This window comes from Brachyhypopomus gauderio, unplaced genomic scaffold (genome assembly GCF_052324685.1).
Source record: "Brachyhypopomus gauderio isolate BG-103 unplaced genomic scaffold, BGAUD_0.2 sc201, whole genome shotgun sequence".
NCBI lineage: Eukaryota > Metazoa > Chordata > Actinopteri > Gymnotiformes > Hypopomidae > Brachyhypopomus > Brachyhypopomus gauderio.
In genome coordinates, this window is record NW_027507022.1 from 2316 (window position 1) to 26480 (window position 24165).

The window sequence follows — 24165 nt, forward strand, 5'->3', positions numbered from 1 at the left end:
CTGCATTTATATATCACATTTTAAAAAGTGCTATACAATAAACAAAATATTTCCCATCTCTAATCACCAACTTCACACATTACACCTACATTAACATATATAAGCATACATTAACATATATAAACATACATTTAACATACATTAACATTAGCACAGTCCTTCATCCACAGTTCCAGTTTATCAGTTGCCAAATGCTAAGCAAGAAAAGTGTATTTTAAGCTTAGGTTAAAAACCCGTCACAGATTATGTATTTCTGACATCATTTGGAAGACCATCCCAAAGTCTTGGTGCAACAGTAAAAGTATTTTTATATTTCAGCTGATTTTTAAGGGCATGGTTAGTAACTGAGTTTTTGTTCTTGCCTTAATATGTTATGTTACTCCAGACCTTGATATCCCCTAACAGAAAGCATGTTTACTTCTGTGGATAGTCCACTGTTCGTAATGAACAGACTTCATCTCCAGCTGTTTACTGATCCTTTATTAGGTTTAGATATAAATAGATTTAGCAAATGTCTAACTTGTGGTGTAGGAGCAGGGGCCGTACATTAGCAGGGCAATTCCAGTGAGATCAGGAAAAAAACACAATCTAGTAAATAAAGCCACTTATATGTCAAGACTGAAAATGATAAAAAAGTATAAAAGTATAGCAGTTTATCTGCCTGTTTTGATTAAAAGCAATCATCAAACTTCAGGATCCCTGACCAAGACGTTCTCTGGGCCCTGTTAAGGACTTTGTCCTGTTAAGACTCTTAAGACTAAGGCCCCTTAGAAATGTTCAGTCCTGTGTGTCCAATCTCACGCCAACAGCCATAAGGACTCAAACAGGTCACCAGTTCCATGAAGCTCTCAGCCCAGTACACAGCACTGGTGTGTCCCTTTGGGCAGTGAGCACCATTTGTACCAGGAACGGGACAGTAAGGCCAGTTAGGGGGTGGAGGTGGAGTAGTTAGGGGGTGGAGGTGGAGTAGTGAGGGGTGGAGATGGGAAGGTTTAGAGGAGTGGAGGTGGAGTAGTGAGGGATGTGGTAGTAGTTACAGGGGTGGAGGTGGAGCGATGAGAGGTGTAGATGGAGTGGTGTGCAGGGTTCACAGGACGTTTCTGACCCTGGGAAACCTCCGCCTGGCCTCCACACTGATAACAGTCCTGCACACACACACACACACACACACACACACACACACACACACACACACACACACACACAGAAACCTTCACTCCTCATTGGCTGCCACATGTTCAAATGGGTCACAGGACTAATCAAATCACACTAATTCCCCCGAATGTCACATGATGGCAAGAAACATGCAATCAGTAAAATTAAATCAGATTGAATTATTTAAAGTTTAAATGTAGAAATCCAGAGCAACTGACCTTGTTGGTTCGTAAGTAATCTGTGGTCGGGATGAGTTCCTCTTCCAGCCTTAGACCGCCTGGTTCTCAGCCATGATAATCTGGTTACACAGCCATGATAATCTGGTTACACAGCCATGCTAATCTGGTTACACAATTAATTTTCCATGATATCTTACTTGACCTGTGTTCATCTTTAGGATTTTCAGGTATCCATAAAGAAAACATAAATAAAACATAAACATGACATAATATCACAAACATAAACATAGCATGCTATATTATACTATACCATAACATACCTTAGCACAGTGGTTCCCAAAGTGGGGGGGCGCCCCCTAGGTGGGGCGCGGAGCTATTGCAGGGGGGGCGTGGAGCTTGGAAGTAAAACATGTGCACGTGTCAATATGGGGGGACGGGGGGGGGGGCGCAAAAATATTCTCATCTACTAAAGGGGGGCACGGCAGAAAAAGTTTGGGAACCACTGACTTAGCATAACATGAATATAAACATAACATACCATAAACATAACACAAATATAACAAACATAACATGAACATAAACATAAACAATCATAACACAAACATAACCCCCCACGCTAACCTCCATGGATAAATAAAACAGAGAGAAAATCTCATTAATGTCTATGAGCTTTAAAGCTTTAAGAAATGAGATTTGTACATGTGTTCTGATCTCTTTATTTCCAGGTTTCACTGAAATACAACTAGTTAATTTACTGTTATGAAAAGGAACCAATCTTCAGAGTTTTTGATGGTCATTTTGTGGATTTTCCTAAACAGTAAGAATGTTTACCCTTTTAGAGTGTCCCACTACAAGGTTCAGTGAGAGTCAGGGAAGAGAGGTTAAAATATCTAAAATGTTTATGTTATACCAAAGCTCAAGCATTATATATAAAACACCTTGCAGAATTTGAATGAAAAAATCAAACTGGGAAAATATTCAAAAGGGCTCTGAACAGCCACTAGTCATGTCTGATTCAGTCGTCTGGGCAGACCTGTGGTGAGGGGCTCTGAACAGCCACTAGTCATGTCTGATTCAGTCGTCTGGGCAGACCTGTGGTGAGGGGCTCTGAACAGCCACTAGTCATGTCTGATTCAGTCGTCTGGGCAGACCTGTGGTGAGGGGCTCTGGACAGCCACTAGTCATGTCTGAGCCAGTCATGTAATGACTGCATAATGTCTCGTGTAATGACTGCATAATGTCTTGTGTAATAACTGCATAATGTCTCGTGTAATCACTGCATAATATCACGTTTTGACTGCACAATGTCTTGTGTAATGACTGTATAATGTCTCGTGTAATGACTGCACAACGTCTCTTGTGATGACTGCACAACGTCTCGTGTGATGACTGCACAACGTCTCGTGTGATGACTGCACAACGTCTTGTGTGATGACTGCACGTCTCGTGTGATGACTGCACAATGTCTTGTGTAATGACTGTATAATGTCTCGTGTAATGACTGCACAACGTCTCGTGTGATGACTGCACAACGTCTTGTGTGATGACTGCACAACGTCTCGTGTGATGACTGCACAACATCTCGTGTGATGACTGCACAACGTCTCGTGTGATGACTGCACAACGTCTCGTGTGATGACTGCACAATGTCTCGTGTAATGACAGCACAACGTCTCGTGTGATGACTGCACAACGTCTCGTGTGATGACTGCACAACGTCTCGTGTGATGACTGCACAACGTCTCGTGTGATGACTGCACAACGTCTCGTGTGATGACTGCACAATGTCTTGTGTAATGACAGCACAACGTCTCGTGTGATGACTGCACAACGTCTCGTGTGATGACTGCACAATGTGTGGTCACTCTACTGCAGCATACAGGTTTCAACTCTGTGTAACTCTGTGTCAGTAGACATCATACATTACAGCCTAAGGTCAACTCTACCAGCTCCTTGACAAACTAACCCTCCTCTTCTCTTCCGTAAGTGGGCGTGGCCACAGTTACCTCCACCTCCGGACTTTTGTATTTATACTTCCTGATAAAATCTCTGGCCATTCATCACCACATCTCCTGTAGGGGGAGTAATCCAATAGAGAGTCGCCTGTCTCTGGGGCAGCTGCAGAGGCCAGGACAGCAGGACAGCAGGACACCAGGACAGCAGGACACCAGCGAGAAACATACGGCAAAACTCAGGTAGTGCACATACAGCACACACAACACAAACAGCACACAGAGCCTGACCACTTATTTCTCCTCTCCTGATCTTCTCTCTCCTCCCCTCTCTCCTCTCCTCTCTCCTCCCCTCTCTCCTCCCCTCTCTCCTCCCCTCTCTCCTCTCCTCTCTTCTCTACTTCTCTGTCCTCCTCTCTGTCTCTTCTCATTTCTTTTTTTTTTGTAGCGTCTCAGTGTCTTTTAACGATGCTATCCCTGATCACGCTGTCAGTTTACCACCATAAATCATCATTTACATTGACATATTCTGCCACTTATTACAGAAAAGAGGACCTGCTTTCTCTCTGAGCCAGATGGGGTGGTCTGTTTCTCTGAGGTAGATGAGGTGGTCTGTTTCTCTGAGGTAGATGAGGTGGTCTGTTTCTCTGAGGTGGATGAGGTGATCTGTTTCTTTTAAGTAGATAGGGTGGTCTGTTTCTTTTAAGTAGATAGGGTGGTCTGTTTCTATGAAGTAGACAGGGTGGTCTATTTCTCTGAGGTAGATGCGGTGGTCTGTTTCTCTGAGGCAGATGCGGTGGTCTGTTTCCAGGAACGAGCATCATCTTTAATTAGCTGTCTATGTCTAGTGCTGGGGTGGTGAGAGGTAGATAACGGACAGTTGGCACCATGTAGATGTTGTCAGATCTGCCCACCACTTGCTCCAGTGTGAGAAGACACATCAAAGAGGCTCTGCTCCAACATCCAGGAGGTCTGAGGCCTCTCAGATCTTCAGCCAGCCCTCCACAACTCAGCCTCACTTCACACGTCACACACAGTTGGTCAACACCTTCATGAACTGGTGCAGTTATATCAGAAACTTCAGGAATTCCAACACACACTGAATATAGTCCCATCTCTGAGGTTAAATCTGATCAGGTCTGATCTCTGAATGGCAGGATAAATCTGATCAGGTCTGATCTCCTAGAGGTCCGAGGGGAAAGATACAGTGTGTGCAGTCACAGCAGGTTTAGTGGTCATGTGTTTGGAGTGTCGTTTTCATTATCGCCAGACTTCCAAGCTGAGAGAATGAACAAGCCTGCTAAAGATGAACAGCTCATCTTTTTATTTTATCCTGAGACCCTGTGGAGGGTGTGTGTGTGTGTGTGTGTGTGTGTGTGTGTGCGTGCGTGTGCAGGGTGTGGGTGTGTGTGTGGAGGGTGTTCGTTACCTGAGGCTCTAAACACAGGAACGAAGGATGCAGAAAACACTTGAGAAGAAAATTCCAGAAATTCACACTTTGACTTCCGTAACCACCCGATGCCGACGTTAATAACGAACCTTGAGCGTGTGTGAGTACGAGAGGGGCTGGCTGGGGACGCTGGGTAGTGGTTTAGATCATGTGACTGTTGTTCAGGTTTGGGACAGGGCGTTGGTGTGAAGGACAGAAGCGCTGTAATGGGGGTTGGTCTCTGCTGGTCTGGACACTGCTCCAACATAGTGATAACAGGGCAGGACCTCGGGGACACACCGCAGGTGATACTAGTCCTCTCGCATGCTTTAGAAGGTCTGAATCATCTTCCTTCCAGCCAATAGAAGAACAGCATGTGCAGCTCACCGCAGGTAGGAGCTTCCTGTCAGCCCGGGTCACACTGTCCGAGCGTCCGGTCCCGTAACAGGCCACAGGTGCAGCTCCTGCATCAGACCTGGACCTCTGTGGTCAGGCTGGCGGACGGCGGCCAGACGAATCGGGCCGGGCTGAATGCGTGCGCTTTCTTTCAGCCGTTGTCTGATCCAGAATGGCGGAGCGGTACGACTGTCACTACTGCAAGGAGTCGCTGATTGGGGAGAAGTACGTTGTGCGTGAGGAGAAGCCGTACTGCATGACGTGCTACGAGAGTCTGTACGCCAACACCTGTGAGGACTGCAGGAAGCCGATTGGCTGTAGCAGCAGGGTATGTTCCTCAACACCTGAAGGTAGCAAGCATACGCGGAGGGTCAGCACCTCCAATTAAGGTAGACTGGATCAAATCCCAATGTAACTCTGTACTGCTCAGCTCAGTGCTACCTTAAGTTGAAACCAACGTCTAAAGCATTATCATTGATGTGGTTTGCTGTGGTATTACGGATTTAGTTCTGTATCCGGTCCGCATGCCCGTGGAGCAATTAGCCCAGACCACTTGTGTGTGTGTGTGTGTGTGTGTGTGTGTGTGTGCTGACAGGACCTGTCGTACAAGGACCGTCACTGGCACGAGGATTGCTTCCACTGCTTCCACTGCCAGCGCCCCCTGGTGGACAAACCCTTCTGCACCAGAGATGAGCAGCTCCTGTGTACGGAGTGCTACTCCACCCTGTACTCCTCCAAGTGCCACCAGTGCAAGAAGACCATCATGCCTGGTGAGTGGGCGGGGCCAAAGGTTTATAGAGTAGGTGGGGCTGAAGGTTTGATGAGTGGGCGGGGCCAACTGATTGGCGTGTTGAATTCAGCACTGGTGTCTCCCAGGCTCCAGGAAGACGGAGTACAAGGGGTCCAGCTGGCACGAGACCTGCTTTACCTGCCAGCACTGCCAGCAGCCCATAGGGACCAAGAGCTTCATCCCGCAGGACAACAGCAACTACTGCGTGTCCTGCTACGAGGAGCAGTTCGCCTTGCAGTGCGTGCACTGCACGAAGGTGGCGCTAGTGAACACTCACCTCCTCATCCACTCCATATCTCACACACCTGTTTGAAGAACTTACACTCCTCCCTCTTATGATTCCTCTCAGCCAATCACCAGCGGGGGCGTGACCTACCGCGGCCAACCGTGGCATAAGGACTGCTTCCTGTGCACGGGCTGTAAGGAGCAGCTGTCTGGCCAGCGCTTCACCTCTCGTGACGGCGCCCCCTACTGTCTCGACTGTTTCTGCAGCCTCTATGCCAAGAAGTGTGTGTCCTGCACCAGCCCCATCAGTGGTACGAACACACACACACACACACACACACACACACACACACACACACACCCTGCTGTGAACACATCTGTCTGGGTCTGGGCCCTGCTGTGAACCCTGTGGGTCTAATTATCATTTAATGCAATCAAATTAATAATGTTTTGCTTTGCTTGAGCCTGGCCTGGTCCGTTCTGAGCGGGTCTGACCTGTTCTGTTCTGAGCGGGTCTGACCTGTTCTGTTCTGACCGGGTCTGGCCTGCTCTGTTCTGACCGGGTCTGGCTTGGTCCGTTCTGACCGGGTCTGGCCTGTTCCGTTCTGACCGGGTCTGGCCTGCTCTGTTCTGACCGGGTCTGGCCTGTTCTGTTCTGACCGGGTCTGACCTGCTCTGTTCTGAACGGGTCTGGCCTGTTCTGTTCTGACCGGGTCTGACCTGCTCTGTTCTGACCGGGTCTGGCCTGTTCTGTTCTGACCGGGTCTGGCCTGCTCTGTTCTGACCGGGTCTGGCTTGGTCCGTTCTGACCGGGTCTGGCCTGTTCCGTTCTGACCGGGTCTGGCCTGCTCTGTTCTGACCGGGTCTGGCCTGTTCTGTTCTGACCGGGTCTGACCTGCTCTGTTCTGAACGGGTCTGGCCTGTTCTGTTCTGACCGGGTCTGACCTGCTCTGTTCTGACCGGGTCTGGCCTGTTCTGTTCTGACCGGGTCTGGCCTGGTTCTGTTCTGACCGGGTCTGGACTGTTCTGTTCTGACCGGGTCTGACCTGGTTCTGTTCTGACCGGGTCTGGCCTGGTTCTGTTCTGACCGGGTCTGGCCTGTTCTGTTCTGACCCATCTCAGCAATGCCAGGCCTTGGCAGCAGCCAGTACATCTCCTTCGAGGAGCGTCAGTGGCACAACGACTGCTTCAACTGCAAGAAGTGCTCCGTGTCTCTGGTGGGCCGCGGCTTCCTGACCGACAGGGACGACATCCTCTGTCCTGAGTGTGGCAAGGAAGTCTGAGTATTGGCCATCTGCAGAATCCACTGGAGCCTTCTGGAACCTTCCGGAACAATCCCTTCATCTGTTAATAGATGGCTTAAAGATGATTTTCAGTCTAATCACAAAGTTTGCCTAACATTTCATCAAACACTGGAATATTAATATTGAATATAGTTGAATATTAATGTTTTTAGCAGGTTTATACTTTATTCCTTGTTCAGATAATTACTATATTATATCATCATATCATCATGATGATTGATATACAAGTCTAGGACATCAACCAGACTAAATCAGTAATATAAACTGTGAGAAAGATTTTATGCAGATTTCCTAGACAAATACCACATAGAGAATTTGAATGAAGAAATCAATATTACTGTGCTGATTTCTAAGAGATGATGACAGACACTCAGATGGTGTCAGACTGGAGCTTTTCTGTGTGCAAGTGCTATCAATAAAAGTGCTGGAGTGTTTTACCTTTTCTGTAAGAGGCCTGAACCATCATCTCAGCATCGGGACAGAAAGGAGCTCTGCTCTTCTGGTCTTATTTCACTGAAAGGGTGAATATGTACTTACAGTGGAACCTGGAACATGCCATCATAACCCCACTGAATATCCCATCATTATGATAAATACACACACAAAGACCAGGGCATGAGGACCAGGGCATGAGGACCAGGGGATGAAGACCAGGGCATGAGGACTAGGGGATGAGGACCAGGGGATGAGGACTAGGGGGTGAGGACTAGGGGATGAAGACTAGGGGATGAGGACTAGGGGATGAAGACTAGGGCATGAAGACTAGGGGATGAGGACTAGGGGATGAAGACTAGGGGATGAGGACTAGGGGATGAGGACTAGGGCATGAGGACTAGGGGATGAGGATGAGGCTAAGATGGAGCAAGCATCTGCTTTAACACAAAGACAAACAAGCTCATCTGGCTTTGATATGTTTCTGACCACAGTGTATCGCTGGTACTGAGGAGACGAGAGGACCCGTTTTAATGTCCAACACTTCCTTTGTATTTATGACATTTCAGAAAAACCATAGAAAATGTGTAATTTTACTATTTATTATTCCTGTGCTAAAACTTAAAGCATTGCGTACGTCTGTTCTATCATAAATGAAAATATTAATCTTTCTGACACACTAGAAAACTACAGGCCCACTCAACAAGCTGATGTACATTCGCTATTTCAGAGATCACTTTCCTCTCAACATTAAACCGCCGAAATTATACATTTTGTTGAAAGAAACAATGTCCCAGGTTAAACAACGAAGATTTACCAACCCAAGTACTTCTCAAAATGTGACGCATGGCTCCATCTAGTGGTGTACATAAGAATAAATCCACGAAAACATGATTAGTAATCATGGTTAATAATGGTAAACAAAGTCTTAAAAATATTCTTGGTCGCCCTTCTCACAGAATATTTATTATAAGAAGTGCAGCGCCATTTCAGGCACTCAATAAGAAATGGGACTGAATCCAGAGTGGTAAATAAAAACATAAGAACACCGTTACTGAATATCATCAAAGGCAACAGTAAACTGAACTGCCACAAGACCGACTCTCGTAGGCCAGGGGTCTGTCGAGCACATCCGGGTCTCTAGGGCACTTTGAACCAATCATTGCTATTCTTATCTTTTCCTGACCCTTATTTTACTAGGGTAAAACACCACTATGTATTAAACCTTAACCTTTCTACATTTCTGCAGAAATAACATTAGTCCTCACTGAATTCGAATACATATCTCAAATATTTGTTAGGTCATTTAATAAGGCTTATAAGCTACTCTTAAGTTTTATATCCTAGAAAGTAAAAGTTCAAAGCAAGTGCAACTCTATATGCTATTAGTTTGCCAAACAGAAGCAGCTGGAGGAGGTGATCTTCTCTTCTGGGTTCCACTGAAGGTTCTTCCTCTTCATCATGGGTCTGATCCAGTGACTGTATATAAGTGATTTATATATACGGTCTCTGGTCTGATCCAGTGACTGTATATAAGTGATATATATATATATATATGGTCTCTGGTCTGATCTAATGACTGTATATAAGTGATTTATATATACGGTCTCTGGTCTGATCCAGTGACTGTATATAAGCTATTTATATATACGCTCTCTGGTCTGATCCAGTGACTGTATATAAGTGATTTATATATACGGCAGGGGCGATTTTAGGATCTGGTCTTTAGGGGTGCCCAGCCCCCAGTGCTCACAGAGGCACAATACCAAAGTATTGCGCAGGTACAGAGCAAGGTTTTTGCATAATATAATATTTTAAAAATGTGTTGAGCCAGGGGGTGCTGAGCAACTTCACGGTGGTGCTCTAGCACCACTAAAAATACCCTAGCCTCGCCCCTGATATACGGTCTCTGGTCTGATCTAATGACTGTATATAAGTGATTTATATATACGGTCTCTGGTCTGATCTCATGACAGCTGGACTGAGTCGTGTGGGCGTTTCTCACGCTTCCAAAGTGCATGTTAGGTCACATGACCGGATGTGTTTGTACGACCGCCGGAAGCAGTAGGCAGGGCGGGGCGCGCAGCAGGCCGAGGTAACGTCTGAAGTAGCGCCGCTGTTTCTCTCCTTCTCTCTCTCTCTTTCTCCTCTCTCTATCTATCTCTCTCTCTCTCTCTAAACGGGTCTACTCGGCACCACCGCCACGTCTGTCCACGATTAAACCCGCGTTATTCGCCATTACGGGCCGCTTGTTTCCCGGTCGTATCGCGAGCGAGCTAGTTTAGCGCGCGCGTGCATGAGCTCGCGCCGCCGCCGCCGCGCGCGACCCGCGGGTGTTTCACGCGCATGCGTGTAGCCGCTGCGCTCACACGTATCACCGTCTCACCGCGGGACGTTTACGGGTTTAGTCCGCACGTTAGTCCCGTTATCCGCGGGCCGTGAGGGCGGAGACTGAGGCGGTGTGGACCACAGCTGTGACTCCACCTGCCGGATTATAATCTCACATTTAACCTAATCTCACATTTACCTGCTGAGACGCGCAGACATCTCCACACCTACAGGTGGAACCAGGTGCTCGGGCCTCTAACGTCTCCGCTTCTGTTTCCTCAGGACCCCAAATGAGAGACGAGCCGCCGAACGCGCACGTTCACGCCAGCCACGTCACATCCGCGCACCCGTGCGGGTTCGGAGGAGCGCGCGATCCCGTCGCGCGCCCCTGACCGAGCGCGCGCGTGCCCGCCCGTGCGCGTGTCCGTCCCAAGGATGAGCGTGAAGGCCTTCGAGTTGGTGCCGGCGGTGGAGTGGGAGGGGCTGGCGGGCGGCGGGGGCGGGGCCGTGGAGTGCGTGGAGGTGTGCGGGGAGCACCTGTACGTGGGCACGAGCGACTGCGTCCTGCACCACCTGCTGCTGGAGGAGAGGACCACGCCCAGGGGCCGGCCCGCCTACGCCGTCCAGAAGCTCCAGCACCGCACGCTGGGCTCCAGGAAGCCGGCGGCCGCTCTGAAAGCCGCCTCGGCCCTGGAGAGGCTGGTGGTCCTGTGCGACGGGGCCGTCTCATTGGTGGACATGCTGACGCTGGAGGCGGTCCCGTCGGGCGGGGCCAAGCTGAAGGGCGTGGCGGCGTTCGGCGTGAACGAGAACCCGGTGACGGGCGACGCCTTCTGCGTGGAGATGGCGGTGGTGTTGGCCCGGCGCAGGGCCGTGATCGTGGCCACCGTGCGGGACGACCGTCTGCAGGTGCTGAAGGAAGTGGCCACGCCCGAGCAGCCGTGCGCGCTCGCCGTGGACGGGTACTTCCTGTGCCTGGCGCTGCCCACGCAGTACGTGATGGTGAACTACGGCACGGGCGAGCGGCAGGACCTTTTCCCCTACGACAGCCAGGAGAGGAAGCCCATCGTCAAGAGGGTGGGCAGAGAGGAGTTCCTGCTGGCGGCCCCCGGCGGGCTGGGTGAGTGAGACGTGAACCCAGCGCACCTGTGTGAGCGCTCAGACCTTCAGTGGTACAGACACAAACCTCGAGTACCGATCAGCTGTGTGAGTGCAGTAAACAGTGTTCAGCTCAAACGTAACTGCTGCTCAGTGTGGCTGTAAGATCCACAAACGCTTCCACAAACAAGCAGGTCGTCCCAGGAGTTTAATCTGGAGCGTAATCTGGAGCGTAATCCGTCAGAGGTGCCATCTCTCATCTTGGCTGTGCAGTGGTTTCAGTATGTACGTAAAGGGCTAATGTTGTTAAGGATGTTATTGCACATGTGATTCAGATCATTTTAGATGTTCTTCAGATTGGAGCAGGAGAGACAGAGGGACAGAGAGGGGAAGAGAGGGGGAGGTGTAGAGACGTCGTTGGCCTTTTGGACGGTGTGTGGTGACCTGTCCCTCGGGGGGGGGGGGGGGGGGTGTACAAGCCGCTAGTTCATAGGATCGTTGTCCTCCACTGTGTATGTTGTTATGGTGACCAAGCTCAATGAGTCATGCCTCTCATTCATGTCTCTCCCTCCCTCCCTCCCTCCCTCCCTCTCTCTCTCTCTCTTTCACAGGTATGTTTGTTAATGCTGAGGGCGTATCCCAGCGTGCCCCCATCAGCTGGTCGGAGCGCGTTGTCTCCGCGGCCGTCTGCTTCCCCTACGTGGTTGCCCTGGACGACGGCTTCATCACCGTGCACAGCATGTTGGACCAGCAGCTCAAGCAGACGCTGGCCTTCCGAGAGGGACGCGTCCTGCAGGACTTCGAAGGTTTGGACTCTTCCACACGTCTCTGTAGGTGTGCGGTTTTGTTCAGAGGGGGCGTATGTCCCTACGTGGGGTAGGGAGGATCTGGTTTGAGGCTGGATCTGACCTCTGACCTCTGTAACCTTAGCTACAAATCGCGTCAGAAGTGGGATGGGAGTGTGGTCATGGTTACATGAAGCCCCGTGCTGGGAAGGGCGGGTGGAGACCGGCGGATCGTGGAGGGACGGAGACGTCTCACAGGAGGTTTTGTGGTCTCACTCTCATTTCTGGCATTTACTAGATGTGCTTGGTTGTTAAAAAAGTGCTTAGCTGGCTTAGTTGAGTACTCGGTGAAATGTCTTTAGCTGTTTACTCGCTAAAGTGTTCTAAGCTTGTACAAATAGGGGGGAGCCCAAACATCCCCGTAACACCCAGGACCTGCCAGAACCCGGACTGAGACACGGCACACTGCAGTCTGGCTGCCATTACCAGACATTTCAGTTTCGTTCCCCTGTTACACGTTGCCTGTTTGTGTTGACCTGACGTGAGTCTCTCAGAACGTTGTTAACTGGTTCAACGTGGCATGGGTAGACTCTTTATTTCACCATCACTTATTAGTTCCTTACATTGACTTTAAACGAGTTGGTGTGTATGCTGAGAGTGCAAAGCACCAGGGTGTGATGTTTCAGTGGTCGGCCTGACTGGGCTGTTTAGTCCTTATTAGTCTCCGTGAGACTCCTGTGAGACTCCTGAAGGGGTCTGTGCTGTGTGGGTTTGTGAGGATTGAGCCCAGGAAGTCGCTCACGGTCCAGTGGATGACATCAGCGCCTCTCCTGTGGTGAAACTGTTCCAGTGCAGATGTGTACACCACCTCTTATACCAACCTTCTCTGGCCAAACTGTGTGTAGCTCTAGTATCTAATGTTCTTGCTTTGGAGGCTGAATGTAGGTCTCTGTCTTCTCCGCCATTGTTGGTGCGGAGTGCTTCTGTCCGAGATCTTACCGTCTCCTCTGAATACACGTGGCCTTCATTAACGTGATGCCCTGCGGGAGGGTCATACACTTTGAGAACATCTACTCTTGCTGACATAGATGGTGTTTTTGTACCGGCCACGCAAGGTCGTCCAACGTGATCTACTCTGCGCACGGTTGCTCTCCTGCGTCTGGAGACACCACTGCATCTCCCTCAGGTGCCAGGGCCCTCACGTGGGCCCTCACGTGTCACGTCACGTGGGCCCTCACGTGTCACGTCACGTGGGCCCTCACGTGTCACGTCACGTGGGCCCTCACGTGTCACGTCACGTGGGCCCTCACGTGTCACGTCACGTGGGCCCTCACGTGTCACGTCACGTGGGCCCTCACGTGTCACGTCACGTGGGCCCTCACGTGTCAACACTAGCAGGAATTGAGGTTACATGCACTGTTAGGATATGATGGTATTCCAGGAAAACTGCTTCATGTAAACATGTCATGCAGTGTTCACTGTTGTTCTGAGTAAAACTGTAGTGAAAATAGTTGCTGGTACAGGTGGAAAGTTCCAGTGTGTTTACATTATGGCACTACATAGTAGTGACGACCATAGTGATGTTCACACCAGTTTACATGAAGATTATGAGTCCAAAACACAGATCTCCCAACTCACTGACACATTACTCCTCGTCTTCAGTACCAGTAGTCACAAGAAGTTCACTTTTTTGTTTCTTTCTCTCAAAATATCAAGTTTTTCACACAGAAAACTGGAATTTAAAGTACTAGATAAAGCACTGGTACATGAAAACCAGAGAACCTGAATGCTCTTGTGTGATGGGTGTGTATGATGTGTGGTGTGTGTGTATAGGGGTGTGTGGTGGAGGTGTGTGTAGGTGTGTTAACGCCCGTGTCTGTGTCTCTCAGGGAAGGTGGTGTTGTCCTCCACTAAGGCGGTGCTGGTGCTGGCCCCTCTGCCCCTGGAGACCCAGATCCAGGACCTGCTGGCCAGCCACCGAGTGGAGGAGGCTCTGGTGCTGACGGAGGGGGCACAGAGGAACATCCCCAAAGACAAGTTCCAGGTGAGTGTGTACAGCCAGCACAGCTGAGAGAGGACCCGTCCGGAGGGAGGGAGGGAGGGAGGGAGGGAGAGAGGGAGAGAGGGAGGGAGGGAGAGAGGGAGGGAGGGAGAGAGGGAGAGAGAGAGAGAGAGAGAGCCTGTCCATCTACCCTATCCCTGAATGTCTCTCTTGCTCTCCTCTCTAGATATTGCACAAGCGGATTCTCCAGCAAGCAGGATTCATCCAGTTTGGACAGCTCCAGTTCTCCGAAGCGAAAGAACATTTTAGGTGAATTAAGTGCATCTTGTTGTCCTTTAATTTTGTTGTGTCATTTATGTCCTGATACTCCAGACTCCCCATCTGTGTATGTATCAGTTAATTAACTGTCCAGAGTGGACAGAGGAGCAGAAACGTGTTTGGCCAGGAGGAATTTTAGTCTGCTGCTTAAAGCTGCAGGAGTAAATGTGACCCAATCACAGCTTCCAGTGTGGCGTTGATATTTGATGCTCTGCTCTTATTGTGAAGGCAGAGACGAGTGTGTGACGGCTGTAATGTAATAAGACCCTGCAGGGCCCTTCCGGAGTTGTGGCACAATCATCGTGTGGTTAAATGGCTCAACATTTAAACACGGAGAAGTGTAAGAACGTTCTCACAACAACGTCCCCTAGCCCAGATCATCATACTGGGCTGTAGTATCAGGTGTGGTGGTGAGGTCCAAACCTCCGTGGGCTGGTGTTCCTCCACGAGCGGGTTCCTCACTCCTCTGTCCCACAGGAGAGGTCAGCTGGACGTGCGGGAGCTCATCTCCCTGTGTCCGCTGCTGCTGCCCGTCTCGTCCTCGTTCACGCGCTCCCAGCCTCCGCTGCACGAGTTCGCCGACCTGAACCAGCTGGCCCAGGGCGACCCGCAGAAGGTGACGCGCTGCAAGATCTTCCTCATCAGCTTCCTGCGGGAGGTTCGGGGCGGCCAGGCCGCCAACGGCTTCCGCGAGGACGTGGACACGGCTTTGCTCAAGCTGTACGCCGAGGCGGGCCACGACAACCTGCTAGACCTGCTGGCCTCGGAGAACGCCTGTCTGCTGGCCGACAGCGCCCCCTGGCTAGAGAAGCACCACAGGTCAGCGGCGATGCATGTTTTGCATGATGCATATTTTAGAACTGCAGTGGTGATGGTGCCTTTGATCAGCGCTGGAGTTTGAGATAACATTAGTGGAGATCAGATCTGGGGTTTGAGGTAACGTTAGTGGAGATCAGATCTGGGGTTTGAGGTAACATTAGTGGAGATCAGATCTGGGGTTTGAGGTAACATTAGTGGAGATCAGATCTGGGGTTTGAGGTAACGTTAGTGGAGATCAGATCTGGGGTTTGAAGTAACGTTAGTGGAGATCAGATCTGGGGTTTGAAGTAACGTTAGTGGAGATTTCTGGGGTTTTTTTCTTTGCTGAGTTTCTCATACTTGGTGTTGAAAAATCTTGCTGTTGCCATGGCAGCGCGTAGATAAAGCACTCACACACAGTAGCATGGTGTCACTGAGGTGTGTACGAGGACGTGCACATGTGAGTGTGTATGGGTGCAGGTGTGTAGGTGTGTGCGTGAGAGTGTGTGTGTGCGTGCGTGAGAGTGTGTGTGTGCATGCGTGAGAATGCGTGTGTGTGTGTATGAGTGCATGCAGGTGTAGCTGTGTGTGTGTGTGTGTGTGTGTGTGTGTGTGTGTGTGTGTGTGTGTGTGTGTGTGTGTGTGTGTGTGTCTAACGCTCTTTCTCCTGATCTCAGGTATTTTGCTCTTGGTCTGCTCTACCACTACCATGGCCAGGACGCTGCAGCTGTGCAGGTGAGACCTGAGACAGGAAGTGCTGCCTTAGTGTTTCCTGTGTGAAGGTTGGGCTGCCTGCTTCAGTTGTGTAGATCCTGAACTTTAGCCAAACTATCGACTCCACGGCTGCTGTTTACAGTGTGACAGGGTGTCGTGTGACAGTGACGTGGGCTCTGCTGTTTACAGTGTGACAGGGTGTCGTGTGACAGTGACGTGGGCTCTGCTGTTTACAGTGTGACAGGGTGTCGTGTGACAGTGACGTGGGCTCTGCTGTTTACAGTGTGACAGGGTGTCGTGTGACAGTGACGTGAGCTCTGCTGTTTACAGTGTGACAGGGTGTCGTGTGACAGTGACGTGGGCTCTGCTGTTTACAGTGTGACAGGGTGTCGTGTGACAGTGACGTGAGCTCTGCTGTGTTGCAGCTGTGGGTGAGGGTCGTGAACGGGGACCTCCAGGACCACACGCGTCCCGACCTCTTCGAGTACGTCGTGGACTTCCTGAGCTGCTGTCCCAGCCTGGACCTGGTGTGGAAGCATGCGGACTGGGCCCTTCAGAAGGACCAGAAGGTGACACGCCCCGCACGCCGTCACCGCACCCGTATCCACACACGCCCCACACTTCGTTCCCACCATCCTCACCCGTGTAACCTGCACGCACGTGTCCACCGTGGTTCCTCTCTCACAGATTGGAGTTCAGATTTTCACCAAGAGGCCCATCTCCAAAGACCAGACGGGGCAGATCAACCCAGACGACGTGATCGTCTACCTGCAGAAGCACCACAAAGCTCTCCTGCTGTACCTGGAGCACCTGGTGTTGGAGCAGGGAGTTCAGGTAGAGGAGCTGCACACGTCTCCTGGGACACCAGCCAGCCACTGGGCTGCTGCTGTGGTCACACTCGACCTTTCACCTTTTCATTTATCAGCAACTGCGTCTCTCTTTTGCTGTTGTTAAAACAGCAGAACTGAGACACACAGTCATAGTCAGAAACAGCCAAATCAATCAATCAATCAATAAATCAATCAATCCTGCTCGGATCAGAAGTTTCAGCTCCTTAAGACCTGGATCACCTTTATCTGCCTTATTGGGAAATGGACACTTGTGTTAATAACGGCGGGTAATGAGACGCCAGGGTGAAGCCCTGAGGGTTTTATTAAACATCTTCACTCATCAGGAGCTGCGGTCCAAACCTCATCCTCTCTGTATTCCCACAGAAGGAGAAGTACCACACCCACCTGGCCGTGCTGTACGTGGACCAGGTGCTGGGGCTCCTGTCCCGGCCCACGGCCCCCGCCGAGCAGCTGTGGTCCGCCCGCTCCAAACTCCAGCGCCTGCTGCGAGAGTCCAGCCTGTACCGGGTCCAGCTGGTCCTGGGTGAGTTCTCCATCTGCCCTGGGCCTCCAGCGGTGGGCACCATGCATCGCCCGCCGATCGTTACTGCCGTTCTGGCTCGTCTTCAAACCCGATCTGGCAGGAGGCTGTAGGGCCCAGTGGAACTGACACGTCTGTTTTTGCACTGAGCACCGTTTGCACTACTGGTGTGAGTGAGCCGTCCCGCTGGTGTCCCGCAGGTAAAGTGCGGGAGGCGGACGAGCTCCTGGTGGAGCGGGCCGTCCTGCACGGAAGGCTGGAGGAGCACCAGGAGGCCCTGCACATCCTGGTGCACCAGCTGAGGGACGCCGCGGCCGCCGAGGACTACTGCGGCTGGGCGTCGGCCTCCCGTGGCCACGCCCACCGCCGTCACCTGTTCCACCGCCTGCTGGCCACCTACCTGGACCCGGACGTGCCCGGAGGCCCGCGGGTCGTGGAGGCCGTGGACTTGCTCAACCGCCACGCTGAGGTTTTCAACGCTGTGGAGGTCCTGAAAGTCCTCCCGGAGGCGTGGTCTTTGGAGCTGCTCCGCCCCTTCCTGTGCGGGGCTCTGCGGGCGAGCGTGCATGCCTGCCGCACTTCCCAGGTTGCACTGGGGCTGGCGCGAGCCGAGAACCTGCAGCTACACCACGACAGGGTGAGATTACGCCACCACAGAGTGAGATTACGCCACCACAGAGTGAGATTACGCCACCACAGAGTGAGATTACGCCACCACAGAGTGAGATTACGCCACCACAGAGTGAGATTACGCCACCACAGAGTGAGATTACGCCACCACAGAGTGAGATTACGCCACCACAGGGTGAGATTACGCCACCACAGGGTGAGATTACGCCACCACAGGGTGAGATTACGCCACCACAGGGTGAGATTCTGCCACCACAGGGTGAGATTCTGCCATCACAGGGTGAGCTCACTGTAGGTACACAGGTATTCACACTTGAGTTTATTCAATCAGTCAGTCAAAAAAAAAAAAAAACAAACAATCGAACCATTTTGTCTCATTAGGGGATGACGATACAATAACACAATACTTGAAGACAAATCTTTATAATCTGAATTTAGTGTAAACAGTAGCATTCTAAATTCCCTTTCCTGTTTGCTGTCTCTCTCTGTCTCCCTCTCTCTCCCTCTCTCTCTGGTGTGCCCAGCTGAAGTCTCGGGGAGGAGCCATCTTTGTTTCTGAGAAGAAGGGTTGCCATCTCTGCCACAACACCTTCAGGGACCCGGAGTGTGTGTGTCTGCCTGGGGGCACGCCCGTACACACACACTGTGCCGCCCAGAGGTTCCAGGGCACGCCCACCAAGAGGCGGCTAGACCACACACGCACCAGCAACCATACGTGAGCGCGTGTGGGGGCCCCCCCCTGCCCTGGGGCATCTGCTGACGGTCATGCCCCCGGAGCGCCGTGGGCACGTGGGCACGTGAGCACGTGGGCACGTGAGAGGAGACTGAGGGACAGGTGCATGGATACTGACTTCTGAGCTCTGTTTCTGGGCCTGTTTAAACGGGGGCGTGTAGCAGTGGGGGTCTGGGGGACAGGTGTGTGTACGCGCTCACAGGTGAGGAAGAGTGTGAGATGCCGTTTCTTCCTTCGGCCCTCCTGCCCAACGCCGATAACACGTCGAACGGGTTTCTTGGTTTTAAATGGAAGCAGTTGATCTGATGATCTGTTGAAAACGTGTCCGTAATGTGTCCTGGGACTGCTGCGGTATCTACTCCACAACCTTCTAATGGACATCTGCATGCTATTCCGGCCACCCATGAAGTCCTTGTCCAGTGTTGGACGGTGTCCGATATCACGGCGTCCAGTGTGGTCTGCAGGGTAACGAGCATTAATGAATCGGATGTGTAAACACTGTGTCCAGTGTTGGCATGAGCATTAACAGACCACTCCCACCACAGCAGAGAGCCACGCCCACTCACGACACGCCCTGTCTAGAGTCCTGTGGAGGTGTCGTGCAGGCAAAAGCGTTGATATGTTTTTCAAAGCTCTTGTTTATGCTGTAAGCAAAACACTTGGCTTGGATTTTACTAACTTAACAGCAAAGTTGTGTTCATCCCTCTGGCAACAGTGAAAGTTCAGTAGTGTTTTCAGAATCAGTACATCCTCTCCGTCCTGAATCTGTCCTGGTAAAGTTCTACAGTACTTAACTGCAGGAGTGATGGATGGATAAAGGGGAGAAGAGGGAAATCAAGATCTTTGTCTTTTGTGAAAACGCTTTTCGTTTGGTTACAGTACTATATTGTAATATATAGTATGTCCTTTATATCATATTACTGTGGTTTCACAATAAGCACATCTTGAAAAGCATATTTGCAAGTTCTCCAACCATCCTGTTCTGGAGACAGACCCGTGCCCAGTAAACAAGTCTGTGTGTTAATGGAACCTGTCGTGCTGAACACGGCTGCATCTGGGTCCTTCATATCATGCAGCCGCTGTGTGGGTGTGTGTGTGTGTGTGTCTGTGGGTGTGTGCGTGCAGTGAAGCAGGCAGCCAGGTGTGTTGTCTAAAAGCCCCTCCCCCTTCCCATCAGCCCCTCCTCAGTCCAAGTCTAAGCTGCTTCTTGATTTCTGAAAAAATAACTTTCTTACTAAAAATGTGGTTATTTTAAGATGTAGAATGCCTAAATGGAGAAGATCTTACAAAACAACCTGGCACCTGATATTCAATTATGTTTTTGAAAGTGATTTAACATTTCTGAGCTGAGGCGTGCATGTGTGTTCGTGGGGTGTTTGGCTTCTGTTCATCTGGAGGTGTGTGAGAGGCAGAGAGGGCTCAGGAGATCCCAGGAGGCCCTGCTGAACATCTCACTGCCAATGTTAACGCAACCTGAGACTGACCAGGGAACAGCAGAGACGTTCATGTGCTGCGGAACAGACCACACCGCTGGGTCATGGACTGTTCACCATACCAGAAACACAACATGACTCACAATATGGGTCACTTTATTGGGTGGAAACACTTTCACAGCTAAATGTGCGGAAGGAAAGAAAGGTCCCTACATATTCAACATCAACACCAGTTGGGGCTGAACTGGTTGGAAATGTCAACTTCTGAGAAATGAGCAAGGTGGTGAACTACATGTTCACAACAAAGAAACGAGACCAACGAAATCACATTTGTCCGTGTCATTCCTGCACAGGCCAATGAAATCACACCTGGCCGTGTCATCGCAGGTCCCCACGCCTCGCTGTGTGTGAGATGCTGAAGACCAGGATGCTTCTTTTACGCTTGGTGTGCAGGTGTTATCCTGGTTGTATTCATTTAAATCTCCACCTTCCTCTCCACGACTACTTAAAGACAACATGGAGCTTCTGTCCTCTGACCACAGCCAGCGCACACGCAGTGGTTGTGCCTTGTGGCCCAGTGTTTGAATTGCACACGCGCTCAAATGTCCATACTGTATTAATAACTGTTTGCTGCTTTGTACATCAATGCAAGTGCAGGTGGAATGTACAAAAATGTAAAGCTGACCATTTTAATAAACATGACGATGCTTAAGGTACTGGTACTGATGGGGGGATCTCTGTACTGTCCAGTGGGGTCAGACATGTTTCATTCTGTCTGTCTGTAAGCTGCTCCCGGTGAGTGCACTCGTCTGTGGACGGCTCAGCGGACAGCAGGTTAAAATACTCCAATTAAATACTCTAATTAGATACAGTTTTTATTCTTAATTTAAAAAAAAGTGTGCGCTGGTTATGCAAACGTACCAAAATAGAATTGAGAGTTTAGAGAGATGTGCGAACATCCCAGAGTTCAGGTCGTGTTAACGAGCAGTGGTGAAAGGTTTGTGCCCTCTGGTGGTTTATGGGAGGTGTTGGTGTTTGTGTTGGTGTTTGTGTTGTTTGTGTTGGTATTGGTGTTTGTGTTCTTCCAGGAATCCAGGAGCTCCAGCCGGGTGTGAATCTTTGGCTTTTCAAGGTCAGGAAATGGACCAAATCGGTGTCTGATTCGTCAGTGCGGGTCTGATCCGTGCAGCAGGGTTCTGGTGCCAGTCACATGGCCGACTGGGTCTCCGTGCAGACGTAGATGCTGCAGGGGCGAACCCGTCGCCGGCCACGCCCAGGGAGGCGGAGCCTGCCACGCCCCGGGAGGCGGAGCCTGCAGCGGCCAGGCACAAACTCCTCGCACGCCTCTCGGAACTTGCGGATACGCCAGCAGTAGACGACGGGGTTGAACGCGGCCTTCAGGTAGCTGAACCACAGCGCCCCCACGGCGGCGGGGTAGAACTGCGTGCTCAGGTAGAACGGGCGGCTGAAGGCGGCCAGGAGGGCGAGCGCCGTGTGGGGCAGCCAGCAGGCGGAGAAGCCCAGGAAGAGGATGAGGATGGTGGTGAAGGCTCGCGTCTTGAAGCTGACGTCCACGCTGGGCTGCGGGGGGCGCCGCGGGGCGGGCAGGCCCACTTTCCCCGCGGGGCAGGCGTGGTTACGCACACGCACGGCGTTGCGTCTGACGGCGTTGAGGATGCGCAGGTACGCGAACAGCATGATGGCTACGGGCACAAAGAAGGCGGCGGTGGCCAGCAGCACGGTGTACCCTCGCTCCGGCAGGGACTCCACGAAGCCCAGCACGCAGCCCGGACCGGGACGCACCGCCCCCGGGACCCGCCGGCCCGCCGTGGAGGGGAGGGCCAGGCAGAAGGACAGTAGCCAGGACGCGGAGATGAGCAGCCTGGCCCGGCCGGGCGTCAGCTTGTCCTGCCGCTGAACGATGATGAGGAAGCGGTCCACGCTGATGATCAGCAGGATGGCCACGCCCTCCAGGACAAACAGCCAATAGAGCATGGCCGTGACGCGGCAGAACTCTGGGCCGAAGCACCAATCGCCAGACACCACGGTGACGGCGGTGACGGGCATGCAGAAGAGCGAGAGCATGATGTCGGAGAAGGCCAGCGTGGCGAGCAGCAGGTTAATGGCAGAACGCATCGCCGGCTTCTGGTAGACGATGAGGCAGACCACGGCGTTGCCCAGGAACCCGATGGTGATGACCACCACCATCACCGCGGACAGGCCCACCCTGAGGCCCACGGGTAACGGGGCGGTGGAGTCCGCCCGCAGGTCAGTCACGACGCCACACCCGCTGGTGCTGTTGCAGGACATCGCGGTGCCAACACCGGCCGCTAGTGGCCGCTAGTGAGCAGGTGTCATCCGGGCCACGTCCATTTTTACTGCATCTAAAGAAACACAATAATAAGATTTCACACTAATGTTTCACCGCTCTGAGTCCTCACACGCATTTTCACATTTACAGACAATAATCAGAATATCGCTGCGGAGAGACGCCAGAGAGAAGAAAGACACTTGTACGCCGCTTACTGCTGCCGTGGCCGCGCACCCGGGGCGGGCGCGCGCTGTCCATGATGCGCGGGGGCGCGCGCGCTGTGCGTTTCACCGGTCGGTGTCCTGAAAAAACAACAACAACAACAAACGAGTCAGGAGACACGAGAGGAGGTCTCGCGCCATGAGGAGGACCACGGCGCCTCCTTCATCCCTGCCGAGAGTGCAGCACCATGGCAACAGGAGCCCTCGGAGTGATGAAGATGAAGTGGGCGGTGCCCCAGAATAGCTGCCCCGCGCGCGCAGAGTGCACGCAGCGCCGCACGCGCGCATCACAAACGCGGCCGTTTAACGGCGTCACGGTACAGTCCCGTTAGATCCGCTGTGCGGCGTCTTCACGCGCAGATCTTAAACTCCACGCGCGGTTGTGACGCGTTATTATGATGCGTTATTCCCGTTAATCTCGTTATTATAAGGACATATAAACGTCCGAGATGTTCGGTACCGGTGGAGGCGGTACCGGTCTGCACATACCTGCACATGAACCGAGTCTGGACCGTGATGCACACAGTAGGGTTCAGTAACGGTTAACGGTCCAAAAGAAACGAGTGATGGAGTTAACAGTAGTGTCGGTACCGGTACCGGTCGGGTTTACCGCGCCCGTCAGGTGTGGACTCACCTGTGCCCGTCCGCCTTCAAGCGACTCAAGTCGCGGTCGCGCGCTCGGACCGGGCTGCCGGGGCGTGTTCCGAAGACCGGGTCACGTGTCCGACCGGACCCTGCACTACAGTGTCGCGCGATGTTATAACACCGGCGGCGCAACAGCAGGACGCGTCCGTCTTTCTGGCATTCCTACACGTACCCAGCGCACGCGACACGAGGCGCGCGCGTCTCTGTAGAACTGTGCCCACTCGCGCGATGATGCGCGCGCACCCACGCAGAACGGAGTCGCGCGATTGTCGCTGTATATATCTGTATTTATCCGTATATATCTGTATATATCCGTATTTATCTGCATATATCTGTATTTATCCGCATATATCTGTATTTATCCGTATATATCAGCATATATCTGTATTTATCCGTATATATCCGTATTTATCTGCATATATCTGTATTTATCCGCATATCAGTATTTATCCGTATATATTTGCATATATCTGCATATATTTGTATTTATCCGTATATATATCTATTTATCCGCATATATCAGCATATATTTGCATATATCTGTATTTATCCGTATATATCTGCATATATCCGTATATATTTGTATATATCTGTATTTATCCGTATATATCCGTATATATTTGCATATATCTGTATATAACTGCATATATCAGTATTTATCCGTATATATTTGCATATATCTGTATATATCCATATATATCAGTATATATGCCTCTCCCTTGTTGTTATGCAAAAACGACATGATGACCTAAAACAAGTATCGTGACCTTACTCAGAAAATACCATGACAACCGTTACAAACCTGAGCATCTGAAGCAACACACATTACATTTGGGGTATATTCACATACATATTAAATTAAGGTGCATTTTTATATCAACATAAAATAAATTCAATTATAGTAAAAGTCTAATAC

The 24165-nt window shown here is 51.2% G+C and overlaps 3 protein-coding genes across 9 annotated transcripts; 2 read left to right on the forward strand and 1 right to left on the reverse strand.

The window, feature by feature from the left end:
* The first annotated feature begins 2979 nt into the window (after positions 1-2979).
* On the forward strand, positions 2980-7778 carry LOC143502707 (four and a half LIM domains protein 2-like). 5 transcript variants are annotated; one of them, XM_076995372.1, is made up of 7 exons: positions 2980-3316; positions 3413-3529; positions 5267-5439; positions 5707-5881; positions 5988-6157; positions 6251-6437; positions 7249-7778. In XM_076995372.1, the coding sequence occupies exons 3-7, from the start codon at positions 5284-5286 to the stop codon at positions 7407-7409; spliced, it is 849 nt and encodes a 282-aa protein (XP_076851487.1). In that variant the 5' UTR covers positions 2980-3316; positions 3413-3529; positions 5267-5283; the 3' UTR covers positions 7410-7778. The 5 variants fall into 5 exon arrangements, with proteins under 5 accessions (XP_076851487.1, XP_076851486.1, XP_076851488.1 ...); XM_076995371.1 differs by having other exon boundaries at positions 2980-3529; XM_076995373.1 differs by lacking the exons at positions 2980-3316; positions 3413-3529 and having other exon boundaries at positions 5170-5439.
* Positions 7779-10617: 2839 nt separating this feature from the next.
* On the forward strand, positions 10618-20788 carry LOC143502704 (transforming growth factor-beta receptor-associated protein 1 homolog). Its single transcript, XM_076995367.1, has 11 exons — positions 10618-11310; positions 11900-12094; positions 13963-14117; positions 14302-14384; positions 14871-15212; positions 15869-15926; positions 16331-16474; positions 16593-16739; positions 17120-17279; positions 17477-17913; positions 18431-20788. Exons 1-11 carry the CDS (start codon positions 10626-10628, stop codon positions 18623-18625), a joined length of 2601 nt encoding a protein of 866 aa, XP_076851482.1. The 5' UTR covers positions 10618-10625; the 3' UTR covers positions 18626-20788.
* Positions 19971-23445, reverse strand: LOC143502705 (high-affinity lysophosphatidic acid receptor-like). Of its 3 annotated transcripts, XM_076995368.1 has the most exons (3): positions 23239-23445; positions 22599-22685; positions 19971-22456 (listed from the first exon to the last, which is right to left on the reverse strand). In XM_076995368.1, exon 3 carries the CDS (start codon positions 22380-22382, stop codon positions 21279-21281), a length of 1104 nt encoding a protein of 367 aa, XP_076851483.1. In that variant the 5' UTR covers positions 22383-22456; positions 22599-22685; positions 23239-23445; the 3' UTR covers positions 19971-21278. The 3 variants fall into 3 exon arrangements, with proteins under 3 accessions (XP_076851483.1, XP_076851485.1, XP_076851484.1); XM_076995370.1 differs by having other exon boundaries at positions 19971-22685; XM_076995369.1 differs by lacking the exon at positions 23239-23445 and having other exon boundaries at positions 22599-23011.
* Between the last annotated feature and the right edge of the window lie 720 nt (positions 23446-24165).